Here is a 13,957-nt window from a genome sequence, read left to right on the forward strand (position 1 = left end):
CTACTTTACATATTTATTATGATTTCTTTTTCGGCTCTCGCTCGCCACACATTCCTCAGCACACAAAAACTTGTTTTTATTAAACATAAATTTATGCCTGCAAGTGCAAGCGATTACACACACACACATACACAACCGAGACTTTGGGTCAGTTAATAGATAAAATGGGAGAGAGGAAGCCACAAAAAGCTGCAGAGAACAACCCGAGCAGACACCTAAAAGTGCGCTATAATTTATGCCCAGGCATCACCCCTTTTATCCAGCTCCTTCCTTGAGGAGGGTTTTCCTTTTTTTTCCCCCATCGAGAGGGTAATCTTCTACAAAATGATTTAGAGCTCGCATCGCTTGCCCAACTTGTAATAGTCGTAATAATAGCAATAATAATTTGCACAACCCTTTCGGCTTTTGTCAATTTTACCGCTCAATTTGATGAGAAATTCCCTCTGCATTAAAGTCGATTGTCCGTAATGATTGTCAAGCAAACGAGGCACCGCACATCGAATGCACTCTGTCCCCTGAGGGACGCATTATATTTGCTTATTTTGCGGAAAAAAGCGAAGAGTTGTGGGCAAAGTTGCTGTTGCTGTTGTTGCTCAGGCGATTAGCTGTCGAGTTCGATTCAGGTTTCACGTTTCGATTAGCGATTAACAGGAATACGACCAGAAGAAGGTCGGTCGCAGCTGCTCTTCCATTTGCATAACTCTATTATGCCCCCAACACATACACTTGAACAGCTCTGCGGTTGCACAGAGATGAAGAATAGGAATAGCATGCAAATCGACCCACTTTGTTGTGGAATTGAATCCGCTGTGGCACCTGCAGCATGCAGCAGCAGCATGCAACACCTCGCAGTGACCACAGTCGAGGCAAGGCGAAAACTTGTCGCGTCCCGTTTGATAGAGTGCGAAGTTTGTGTCAGCGTTGGCATAAATTGCATTCATTAGAGCGGGCGACGACAGCAACGCGTGTCCTGTCGACCTGTCGTCCTCTTGTCCTCTCGTCCTGTCGTTACCACGTTCTCTGGCCTAGGAATCAACGCCGCATTCCTTCTGCTCGTCTCTCTTCTTTTTTATACCCGCTTACCATAGGGCAGAAAGGTATTAAAAATTTGTGTCTCTATCATATGGATGTATGTTAACAGGCAGAAAAGGCATCTCCGACCCTATAAAGTATATATATTATTGATCAGCCGAGAAGATATAGCCACGGACGTGAGTACAAATTATATATAGGTTATATACCAAATATAACCTATGATATATTTTTAGTATTTTTGTGGTATATTAATTTTGTATATTTTTAGAATGTCTTGTGGGACAGACTGATATATTTTGCACTCTGTGATATATTTTGAACGTAGTACTATATCAATATACCAATTATAACCTTGGTATATTTTTAGTATTTTTGTGGTATATTTATTTTGTATATTTTTAGAATGTCTTGTGAGACAGACTGATATATTTTGCACTCGGTGATATATTTTGAACGTAGTACTCTATCAATATACCAAATATAACCTTGGTATATTTTTAGTATTTTTGTGGTATAACCATTTGGTATATTTTAAAATTAATGGTTTATTTTGGGAGCTGTACCACATAAATATACCTAATGTAGCATATGGTATATTTTTAGTATTTTTGTGGTATATTATTTTGGTATAACCGTAGACTTCTTTAGTGTATTTTGGTATATTTTGAATGTAGTACTATATTAAATTAAACAATTATTATAACTGTTATTACTTTAGTATTTTTGCGGTGATTTACTTTGGTATATTTTATGAATAATACTGCATTGTTTTGTTTTTATTAAATATATAGCCTTTGCTATGCTTGCAGTATTTTAGTGCAATATTAATTGGGTATATTTTAAAGTAAATACCTCAATATTGAGGGTGACGGGTATCTCATGGTCGAGTACAATCGACTGTAGCTTACTTACCTCTTTTTGTATTCTCTTTTGGATTATTGTTATGCTGTTTGCAGCTGGCAGTTGCCTGGTTGCCTGGTTGACATTTTGTGCTTTTTGCATTGTGGCGAGCAGAACGCGAAGCAAAGTTCGCAACGCGGTTCAATCTAATTGCCGCCTGCAACGTTCGCATCTCAATTTTGTCGCTCGAACCCAAATCGATTCGCTTGATTTCTGTTTTTTCTGTTTAATACCCTCTATCCAGAGTGTGTCATAGGGAGTGTTGTAACTAGCTTGCAACAGGCTGCAGAGCATCGAAAGTTCGCTTAGCATTTTATTTCATTTGTTGCTCGATTAAAGATTGGCCAGGGCCAAAGATTCGATTTGCCAAACGAAGCGTATATATTTCGAGTTTTATCAGACACACACATGCACACACATACACACACACACACACAGACAGAGACAATCAAAGGCTCATTGTGGGCAACCACATTTGGGTACCAAAAACTGAACAAAATCTCAACAATTTATTGCAGTTCACTTGCTCCTCGACGCATTGCCATTGACAGTGTGTGTGAGTGTATGTGTGTGACCATAAGTATGCTAGTGTGTGTGTGTGTGTGTGTGTGTGTGTGAGCCTGGGCAATTTGTAGCCTCTTGGCTTAGACGGCTTGCGGTCAAATTAGTTGCATTTGTTGCATTCATGCCTCATTGAGGCACTTATTCCTGACTTCAGGCTCGACCTTTGACCCTTCAGCCATGACTTCAGTTGCTATGCGTTGCTCTCTGAACAGAGTCCATTAGCACAATTGTAATTTGCCTACACACTCGAATTGCACTCAATTCCACAACTGCATTTCGATAGTCTACGAAACTAAGTCGAGCATTTTGCACAGATTCCTTTTTTGTTATATCTGATGTGTGTTATCCATGTGAATTTAATTGAAAATGCCAGCAGAGGAAAGAGAGAATTTACTAAGTATGTCTCACATTTATTTGATATATTCTTGCGATGAATTAATAATGTTAATTTGGCATTATCTTGCATCAAAGTAAATGATTTGCTAAACAGCAAAATTAAAGTTTAAATTGCTATTTATTTTTGAATTTATGAATATACATATACATTTTCATTATTAGTAGAATGTATTTATGGAATACTCAAGCATATAAGTCAAATATTAATTGAAGATAGAGTGGCAATAATATGATAGAGAAGAAAACTTAAATTCGAGTTGAGACAAAGTGATATTTTCTAATTATTTTCCAGTTTCATTATCATGCTACTCTTATGATTGGCTTCTGCTGTTGTCAGTCGGTTATTGTAGACATTAACGTGACAGAAAAGTGAAACGAATGAATGAATAATTTATTTAAGCAGTGGAATAGGTAATTGTTTTACACCCAATAACATGTGTCAAGATACGTATGTGGGAGATAGGCCAAATCGAGTCGATGTCGAAGTCGAGGCAGTAAAAGTGAACGCAAAGTGTTTCGAGGCGCTTAAAGTCATCACAAGTCACTTTAATTGCCATTAACACAGACCACAAAACAATGTCCTTGACAGCAGGGTGGCTGAGAGAAGGGCGGGGGGGGAGGGTAGGCTGTTAGGGGTGGTTGGCAGAAGGTCGCATTAAATACTTATGAGCATAAAACAGCGCGGACGAAAGCCAAAGCGAAATAGTTTCGGGAAGGACGATGGGACGAGGTCGTCGTCGTCTAGGTAATTGGAGTGTCAAACAAGTGCGTCGCTCTCTCTTTCTCTCTCTCTCTCTTCCACACACACACACTCTCTCTCTTTCGCTCTCTATCGCTGTGGTTGTGGTTGGCAAACTGTAATTTACATTAAGTGTTGACACGTTGACACACACAAGCCCCACATTGCAATTGTCGTTGGCTTTCATTTGTCCTTCCATTTCCCATTTACGAGATTCGTACATATGTGTGTATGTGTGTGTGTGTGTGGGAGGCACTCACTTTTTATGCTGTATGTGTGTGTGCTTGTGTTTGTGTGTATTAGAGCCTGTCGCAAAGGGCTATTATAACTTTGGCAGGCCAAAGCCAAAGGCAAACTCAAAGTAACCCACTCGCTGCTCGCTGCTCTCTTCTCGCCACTCGCCACTCGCTGCTCGCTGCTCATGGACCTCGACTTCACTCAAGCAACGAGTGAAAGGCGGATGGGAGACGAAAGCAGGCAACATAAAGTGCTTACTAGCCATGAGCCTCCCAAGAAGTTGTTGCTCTACATAAAAAATAAACAAACATATTTCTCAATTTATTAAATTACTCGAATGAGGTTATGTGCGCTTTTTAAACGCAACACAACACAACAAAACACAAAACGGGCACACTGGCTGCAAGCAGCTAAAGATTGTGCAAAAATATTTACGTAAACGAAACCCATTCATCAAACATGAATTAAATGAGCGACGCGGCATTCATTGAGAGAGCTTTCAGGCGCTTTCAAGTTGAAGAAAGATCTGTAAAGCAAAGTAAAGCGAAAAATAAAGCTAGTTTCATAATTGCATAATTTAATAGATATCCAAATGAGGTAAAAAGCACTAGTCAAAGATTCAAGCTGCTATAGTTGAACAGAATTTTATATCAGTAAAGATACTTTAATGAATAAATCTCGTTTCATTGAAAGAGCTTTCATATGATTTTAGGTTGCTGAAGGCGACGAAAGTTTGTAGAGCAAAGAAGAGTAAAAAATGAACTAAAATTAAGAATTGCATAACTTAGAAGATATTCAAATGATGAAATGCAATTATATTAAAAAGGGATAGTCGAAGCTTTAGGCTTATGAAGTAAAATAGATTTTAATACTTATGTTTATCAACGATATGTGAATGACTGAAAATCATAGCCAAAGATTCAAGCTGATAAAGTTAAACAGCATTGAATATAAGTAAATCTACTTGAATGAATGAATCTTATTTTAATAAGAGAGCTTGTAGATGCTTTCAAATTGAAAAAGCGACGAGAGTTTGTAGAGCAAATTTCAAAATAATCTAATTTAATAGATATTCAAATGAGGGAACAAGAATAGTCATAGATTAAAGCTGATCGAGTTCAACAGAATTTAATATCAGTTAAGACATTTAAATCGAATTAATCTCGTTTCTTTGAAAGAGCTTTCAGACGCTTTCAAGTTGCTAAAAGCGACAAATGTTGTAGAGCAAAATCAACCAAATTTCATAATTGAAAAGTTTAGTAGATATTCAAATGAGAGAGCAAGAACAGTCATAGATTAAAGCTGATCAAGTAAAACAGAATTTAATAACAGTAAAGACACTTGAATCGAATTGCCTGACAGTATCAACGAGTATGCAAACTCACCGCATCACCGCACAGTGGTTGTATATGTGAGCAAATATGTTAAGGGGGATCCATTTCCATCTCCATTTCCATTGCTGGCAAATAAAACGTAATGTGGTGCTTAAAGGGTCGACTAAGTGGCCATTGGGCTGCTATATGCAAATGTTGTTGTTGTTGTTGTTGTGTTTGTTGTTGTTGTTGTTATTGTTGTTGTGCGTTCTCGTTGCGTTCTCGTTGTTACAGTTGTTGCCAAGTGCTTAGACGCCAAGTGGCACTTCAGGCAGCTGCAATAGCTGCGCAAAGGCGAAGAGGAGAGGGAGTGAGGAGTGAGGAGGGGAAGCGTCAACCATTTGCCACATTGTTAAAAATACATGCACACATATATAAATGAGGACAAATTTGTGTAATTCACAAGGATAACGAGTCGAATCGAGCTGCTCTCACTGAATATTGGCAATCAACACGATTCTCCTTCCTTCTCCTTCTCCTTCCTCTCGCTTTGCCTCGTTTATTAATTACAACATATTTTGGCACACACACATGTGTGTATATGTGTGTGTGGCGTTTGACTGGGCCTGTAATTGCAATCTTAAATGCCAGCGAAAATAGTGCCATGGCGAAATATCGCGCATACGCCACGTACGACGAATTGTATATATGCTAAATGTAATTACAATTCCAATTGTACATTTTTATTGAATTATTTGCGCAATTTCGGCAAATGCCGCCCGCCACTTGCCAAATAATTAAAAATTCATTTGGCAGCAGCTGACGAACCGCATTCCACACAAACACACAGCTCGTATCCAATTTGAACAGCAAATTGTGGCTAATATGAACGACAGCGACAAAGGACTCACATAACACACTCTCTCCACACATACACACACACACGACTATAACAACTCCAACTTATGGCCGATAAAGTTAACAAAGCCAAAGTATTTTGGCCAAGTTTTAGTTATTGTTATGGCAACACCGAAAGCATTGAAAGCAACCTTTTGTCGTGCCTTCGTTTCGTCCCTTTGCCGTTGCCGCTGCCGTTGCCTTTGCGCTGGCTGCTTGTAGTTGACAGTGTTGACAACTAGGCAAAAGCAAAGCAATATCAGTTATTGAAAGTTTCGTTCGCTCGTTTTTTTTCGGGTTACTGCTCAGTTCTTGCGCCTGACAGCAACAGCTACATGAACGCAACACAAAGCAAACTTTGTTGTGCACCGCCAGAGAAGCTTAGCAAAAGCTCTGTCGCAAAAAGTTTGCAGCAATTTGCAAGTTTTGTTTGGGGGCGAAAGAACAAAGCTGCTGTGACCAAAATACGCGAATTAGTAGTGCTCAAAGTGACCGCAACTACTTAGTTGTGGCCTCCAATGAAGTTTGGCAACAGTGCAACACAAAACAACTAAATCGCATTAGCAGCTACTGCAAATTGTCAACACTACAGTTTATTCGATATACGCTGTTAATCATCTTTTTGCAGTTGTAAGGCGCCGTTGCCAATCTTCATTGTCGCTTTGAAATTTGGCAACGTTGCAAGTAACGAGAAAGCTGCGAAGTATTGACGTTATATGCCGTTAAACTTGTTTTTAGAGTTCGTGAGGCGCTGTCGCCAATCTTCATAGTCGCTTTGAAATTCGGCAACATTGCAAGCCCAGGAAACAACGATGTATTGACGCATCGCAGGCCAAATAAAGTTTAGATAGCCTTTCACTCGTAAATTAAGCGCTGTTGACACACTTCGCCAACAACAATGTCACGGCATTTTTGAAAGGCGAGCCGAGCATCGTTTGGCCATCGTGAGGAGTAAAAGCGATGCAACTTTTTATCCCTTTATCTGCTGCACTTGAGTTTGTCAAAAGCAATTGTTTGACTTGACACATGCAGTAAAAACACGCACACACACACATGCTAAGAAAGGAATGTGGAACAAAGGGCGACCAAAGGGCGAGCTGGTGCAACTGGGTGAAAGTCGATAGTCCAAGGATTTTTGGCTCTTCAAAACAATCGCAGCACCAACAGCAGCAGCAGCAGCATCTGAGGCAACTGCAAGACGCAGAACAACAACGACAATGTCGAGTGCAATAACAACGTCAACATTTTGGGGCCATTTGTTTCACTTCGCTGGCCACAAATAACCAAGCTGTGTTTATTTCCGTGCCGCATCCCTCGAACTCGCAGCATTCCTTGGTCATGTAGTCGCATTTGCTGTTTGCCCTTTTGCTCTGGCAACTCTTGTCGAGGAAACGCATCAACAGCTGCAGTTGCCGTTGCCGTTGCCGTTGCAGTTGCAGTAACAGTTACAGTTGCCTCCGCAACACCGCAACCAGCTCAGCTCAGCGACATTGAGTTATGTGCTGCCAAGCAGCCCAGCTTCCCCATTATGCGTAATGAGAAGACCAATAGAAGCGACAAAGAGAGTGAGAGAGAGCGATAGAGATGCAACAGCAAATCTCTGACTCTGCATTGGTATGCTTAATTCGCACTTTGAGACAATGGTGGCATTTGCATGTGCCGCATAAGGACTTTGCTGCCACTTCTCTACTCTTACAGTGCGTGCCTATCGATGCAGTTATCGATGCTGCTAGCTGAAGTTTGGCAACACTGCAGTTGCAAGTACAGAACTTCAACAGCAGCAGTCATAAGTACTTATGATTGTTCATACTTATTTAATATAAGAAAATCTTTATACATAGCTGGTTTTAATGATAGTTACATTTAGTTAATATCTTATATATTTTCTAGATTTCATTATTATGATATTAGACTAATTATAATATAAACTTACTTTAAAGTGACTCTGCCGAATGTAAGTGAAGTTTGGCAACACTGTGAGCTTTCTGCATGCTCAGCAAGTTGCTACTTAAACACCATTAATAATGAAGCATTCGCGGTCCCCTCGACCGAAGTTTGGCAACAATGTGCAGCTGCACAATCTCATCTCTTACATTATCTGTCCATCGGGGAATCAGCTGTGATGCCATTAAGCGATTATTGTCGTTACCATCAGCATTATCATTATTATCAGGCGTCGCCTGGCGTTATCATAATCCTTTGACGACATTCAACTGTTGGCAGTTGGCTCTTTAGCAGTTGGCTGTTGACTGTTGACTGTTGACTGTTGGCAGTTGACTGTCGCTAAATGCCAGGCAAATGGCCCGTCTGGCTAAAAGGATATGGCTCGAAGGCAAAAAGTGCGAGAGAAAAATGGACTCGCAATCCGTCGAGGCATCTGCACTCACTGTCCATCTAATTTGCAGTTCCCTCCGAAGCTCCAAAGTTCTCAGTCCACGGTCCACGGTCCACAGTCCACATTCAGTTGCAGCAAGTACAGCAATCCAGTCGCATGATTGCTAAGCAGCATAATGCCATTTATTGCCACAACAAACCCCCGAACAGGCTTCTGCTTCTGCTTCAGTTCTCCTCCAGGGCTCTAGCCTAAGGCTGCTCCTTCTTCTTCTCCTTCCCCTCTTTAGCAGGCGAAATCATCCGTTGACTCCTTGGCAAAGTTTTGCTCCATTCGCTGCTCGATTCGCTGTTCGTTGTGGGTTCTCTGCGTGGTTCTCCTCTCTCTCTCTCTCTCTCCCGCTGTCGGCTGCTGTTCTCATTCGCATTCATGGCTTGCACACAATATGCTAAACACTTTGCCCTGCCCTTTCTCTTCTCTCTCTTATCCGGGTGGAGCCCTTCAGCAACAGCAACAGCAGCCAATGCAATCATAATTTTAACTACTTTAGTTTTATGCTTATCAACCCCTTTCCCTCGTTTGCTTTCCTCGTGGCCCGCTTGCACTTAGTTTCATTATCCCAGCGCTTTGTTTGGACTCCCAGCTATAATATATACCCTGTACATACCCACAGCGGGCTGACTGACTAGAGCAACCATAGAAAAAATACTTTTAATGAATAATAGTTGACATCAAAATCATTTGGCTTAGAAAACTTCTTAAAGAAATGTAAAAATCAAATAAGAGTTAGAATTATTTTTAAACAGTTAAAATAAAAATATTTGGTAAAGAAAACTTTTTCGAAAATACAGAATTAGAATTACAATTTTTGATAAAATTAGAACTATTTACTATTATTTATTATTACATTGATATACAAATACTAACTCTGCTAGAAAAAAAGGCAAAGGCTTTCATCTCTCACTTTAAAATAGTTGATTTCTTTTATTTAAGATCATCATCATCATTACAAAGAAAACGAGTAGAGACCAATAGAAACATATTAAAGTATTCGATGAAATGAAATCGAGCAAGATTTTTAAGATCTCAACAGTCAAAAGTCAACTTTAAAATCAAATATTACTCTCTTTTTGTTATTTTATGATAAATCAAAAAAAAGTTGTTGTAAGTGGAGTAAATCGTAAATAAGTAAACTTACAGGGTATTTGCCATGTCGACTACACTCGCTTTTGCGCCGTAGTGCAATTGTTTTTTGCTTGCATTTTGCTAATTTCGCGCCCGGCCACAATGAAAGGCAAATGGGTAAAATGTGTTGGGGGAAAACTTGTGCAAAAAGAAGGCGAAACGAAAACGAAAATGAAAATGAAAATATAAATTGCCTTTGTGGCGGGAGTGGCCAGCGGCAGTGGGCGGTGCGGGGCGGGGCGGTGAGGGGCGTGGCAATGCACTGAACGAAATTGCCAGGCAGCCAGCAAATCTGCGCCACAAGAAATACTTTGGAGAATATCCTTTTTGGCCACATTTGGCCGCAGGACACTTGCAAATAATTTGCACATGTCTGTCCATAATCTCTCTGGGGGCATTAAACGCTTTGCTTTTAAATCGAACTTAAAGTCAACCAGACAACACAAAAAAAAGGCGAGAAATATTTCAAAATTGTAGAACACGCGAGAATTGAAAATTGGTTTTACTCGACGCGTTTTTTTTGTGGCTTCATTAGCGCCGCTTTTTTTGGGAGGTGGGAGGAGGAGGGGAGTGCAGTTTGATTAACATCCAGGCCAGGGCGACAGAGCTAAAAGCCAACGTTAAGGCTGAAGCCAAAGTCGAAGCCGCAGTCAAAGCTTAAACAAGTAAGAAAGTTACAATCGAGTGTGCTCGACTGTGAGATACCCGCTACCCGTTTGGAATAAAACACAATAGTGTGGTATTAATTTAGGAAAATATCCGTAAACATACTAAAAATATACCAACGGCTATATTTGGTATATCAATGTTAGTGCGGTATTAATTTTTAAATATATTAAATTAATATTTCACAAAAATACCAAAAATATACCAAAGGATATACTTGGTATATTGGTAAAGGACCTCATTTAAAATAGGGCCTCATGCAAAAAAGATTGTCAGCCAAATCACTCTAAAAATATACCAAATTAGTATCCAAGATCAAATTTTATGCATATGTACTACATTCAAAATATACCATAGAGGTAAAAATATACCTGATTGCAGCCAAAGCAGCTAAGATTCGTAATTTGTCATTCTGAAGTACATATTTCATAAATAACTTTCAAATCCGACCACAATCAATCAGGACACATATGTACATATATAGTATAGTTCTTATTGTATGTACCAATTCATCGCTACTCTAGTTTTAAAACTGCGATTGTTATAAGATGCTTAAAGATTTGCGAGGGGCGGAAGTAGGCGTGCCAAAACTTTGAAACAAACTTAATCTGCGTGCTGTCGAAAAAGAATAAGAAGTCTATATCTTATAGACTCTGAGATAGGGGGTTTATGCGGACGGACAGACAGATTTGACTATATCATCTCAGCCCAAGAATATACATACGTACTTTAAAAGGTCTGAGATGCTTTAATCTACCTGTAAGATACATTCCAGGGAGTCACAAAGTGAAAATACCCTTCTACCCTGTGGGTAGCGGGTATAATAAACCAAAAAGCTGAAAACGCTGAAACCAAAGCCAAAGGAGCGCTGTGTGTAATCAAGGCAAATGGATTTTAATTAATTTTGCCGGTCTGCGCATTTTTTTAATTAAGAAACTTGAACGTCATCTTGCTGCAGTTAACCAAATGCAGCAACAGCAGGAATTTTGACCAACTGCGATTGTGTGTTGGCCTCTCTCTCTCTCTGTCTCTCTCTCTCTCTTTCTCTACATTCTCTCCATTCGCAACTAGAATTGTAAATCGCGATAACGAACGGCCAACGGCAGCCAAAGTCGCATTTAATTGAAAATCAAGCTGCAACTCATATGCTATGCGAAGCACAGTGGAGCTCCGATATATATGTTAAATGTATTGCAAGAGAGCAAAGTTGAATGGAAAATGAAAACATATTTTTACAAGCATTGCACTAATGGAAAGAAAATGCATTTGAAATGCAAATAAAGTTGCCGCAACGACGTTTGCTCAAGTAATTGAATGAGTGAATGAAAACAAATCTCTTAATTAAATCGAGTTTATTTCACAGGCGTCAGTTTTACTGTGTTTCGAATTCCATGTATTTGAATATCGAGCTAATCTCTACTCTCTCTGTCTCTGTCTCTGTCTCTCTCTCAGGTCTAATGCTCTCTCTCTCTTTTTGTTTCGTTGCAGTGCTGGACTGCCAAGTGGGCGAATGGGGAGCTTGGGGCGAGTGCGACAAGAGCTGCGGCAGCGGGATGATGCAGCGCACGCGCCAAATCCTTCAGGCGGCCCAAAACGGGGGCAAACATTGCCCCACGCTCCTCCAGAAGCGCGCCTGCCAGGGATATCGCTGTCACGGCCATCGCGATAAGAAGATTTTGCGTGGTAAGTAACAACACACACAGATAGACACACTTTGGGGGGGGCTTTTAATGAAATGCACTTTTAATTAAAAGTGTGTTGCATGCAGCGGCGTGTTGCAAGGTGAACGGTCGCGCACTCGCATTCCATTCCCAATTGTGACTGCGACTGCAACTGCGACTCTGAATAGAGCAAAGCTGAGTGGCTCTGAATGACGCTGACAGCAGATGTTAATTAAAAGCGCATCCCGCTGACTTAGACCAGATTGCAATAAATAGAATTAGAAATGCGACAATGACGGCGACGGCGACGCCATTGTGATGGATAAACGGCAGAATGCGAGCAATTTCATAGTTCTCTGACCAGCACAATATTAGAATAGAAGGCAGCAGAGCAGCAGCAGAGCAGCAACAATGAGAAGGCACAATAACTTTGCCAGCAGGCCCAAATATATATATTCTTGATTAGATGAGGCGACGTCCAAGTCCATCTGTCTCTCTGTTTAATATACTTCTAAATACTAAAATATACCAAATGTAAACTTTGGTTTTTGAGACTTTCAACACATGAAGTCCATCTTTTAGTCTGTCAAATACCAAACATAACCGTTGGCATATGAGACCTTCGGCCCACAAAGTATATATTATATATTCTGATAAAGACATGTCCGCCTTTTAGTCTGTCTAATATACTGAGAAATAGTAAAATAAACCAAATATAACCTTCAGTATATGAAAAAGATTATATATCGTGATATTGTGACTGTGAAATTTCAGTATTTTTACCAAATATAACCTTCGATATATTTTAGTATTTTAAAATAAATATAAGCTTCAGTATTATACCATGCCATGTCCGTCTCTATCTAACACTGATAAATGCTAAAGTATACCAAATATAACCTTCAATATACTTTAGTATTTTTTTTTTTTACCAAGTAACCCCTTTGGTATATTAAAGTATCTTTCATATATTTTATTTTTCACCACATTTAACCTTTGATATTATTATTTTGGTATTTTTCAGTATATTAATTTGGTATATTTTAAGAAAATCGGTAGCGTGTATCTCACAGTCGAATACACTCGACTCACCATATATCAATGTTTATATAGAAGCGCTTCTCTGAATGAGCGGGGACTTAACAATATTATTATATTATATTGTTGAAAGCATTGTTAGGTATTTGTATTTTAAAGTTAGAAAATTCATGTTTTTCTTAATTAAATGCGTGTCGACAAGTCTTCGACACTATAAAGTTAGATTTTTGATATCATTGCTGAAGAACGTCTTTGATTTTTAGTTAAAAAAAAAGAGATAAGTTATTTTTACTGGACTCCTTTCTTAGGTTGCGAAAGCACATTCTATAATATAGCCATGAAAAAAAACTAAATACATTCGCATTGCTTCCCTTTGAAGCACGTTTGCTACCCTAAAAATGATGCTTGAATTTCGAGGTGTCTTGTTATTTGAATACGTTGTTTATATTTAATATGAACCACGCTGGAAAACATGCACTTACATAGAGCAAATAATTTATAAAGCAGCTGTTCTTATGGCATTTGCTACCTCTCGCTCTTCCTTTTGATCCTTCTCTCTCTCTATCTCTCTCTCTCACTCTTCTTCTCTTTCCCTTTTTGTCGCTGTGCATATTTGATGGGCATGTTGATATGTTGATACACTTAGCGCGCACTTGGCGCGAATTGCATTGTTGCCAGCGCCGCGAAGTATGCAACATTTTGATGCAGCGCATCTACTGCTGATACCCTCTGCAACAAGCTAGCAGAGGGTATGCCTGTTTTGTACATTTATTTTTGATTTATATAAGTTCTTCTTAATTATAAAATAAAACCCAGAGTGAGAGATCCACATAACTAAATAACATTGAATCGAATTTCCATTCACAGACATAATTTGTTTAGTGTTTTATTAGCAACTTGAAGTACGGGCTTATTTGATTTGCTTATCTTAAATATATTCAGCAACTACGGAGAATTTTAAAGGCTAATCACTATTCTACATTAGCAAAAAATA

At 39.3% G+C, this 13,957-nt stretch overlaps 1 protein-coding gene across 2 annotated transcripts in view; it reads left to right on the top strand.

Moving 5' to 3' along the window:
• LOC133848075 (uncharacterized) overlaps nucleotides 1-13,957 on the top strand; it is a 104,775-nt gene that overhangs the window by 72,747 nt on the left and 18,071 nt on the right. For both annotated transcript variants that reach the window (XM_062283455.1, XM_062283454.1), the window contains one exon: nucleotides 11,753-11,947. In XM_062283455.1, the coding sequence (XP_062139439.1) occupies nucleotides 11,753-11,947 (195 nt within the window). The remainder of the gene's footprint in view (nucleotides 1-11,752; nucleotides 11,948-13,957) is intronic.

This window comes from Drosophila sulfurigaster, chromosome X (assembly GCF_023558435.1).
Source record: "Drosophila sulfurigaster albostrigata strain 15112-1811.04 chromosome X, ASM2355843v2, whole genome shotgun sequence".
In the NCBI taxonomy this organism is placed as follows: domain Eukaryota; kingdom Metazoa; phylum Arthropoda; class Insecta; order Diptera; family Drosophilidae; genus Drosophila; species Drosophila sulfurigaster.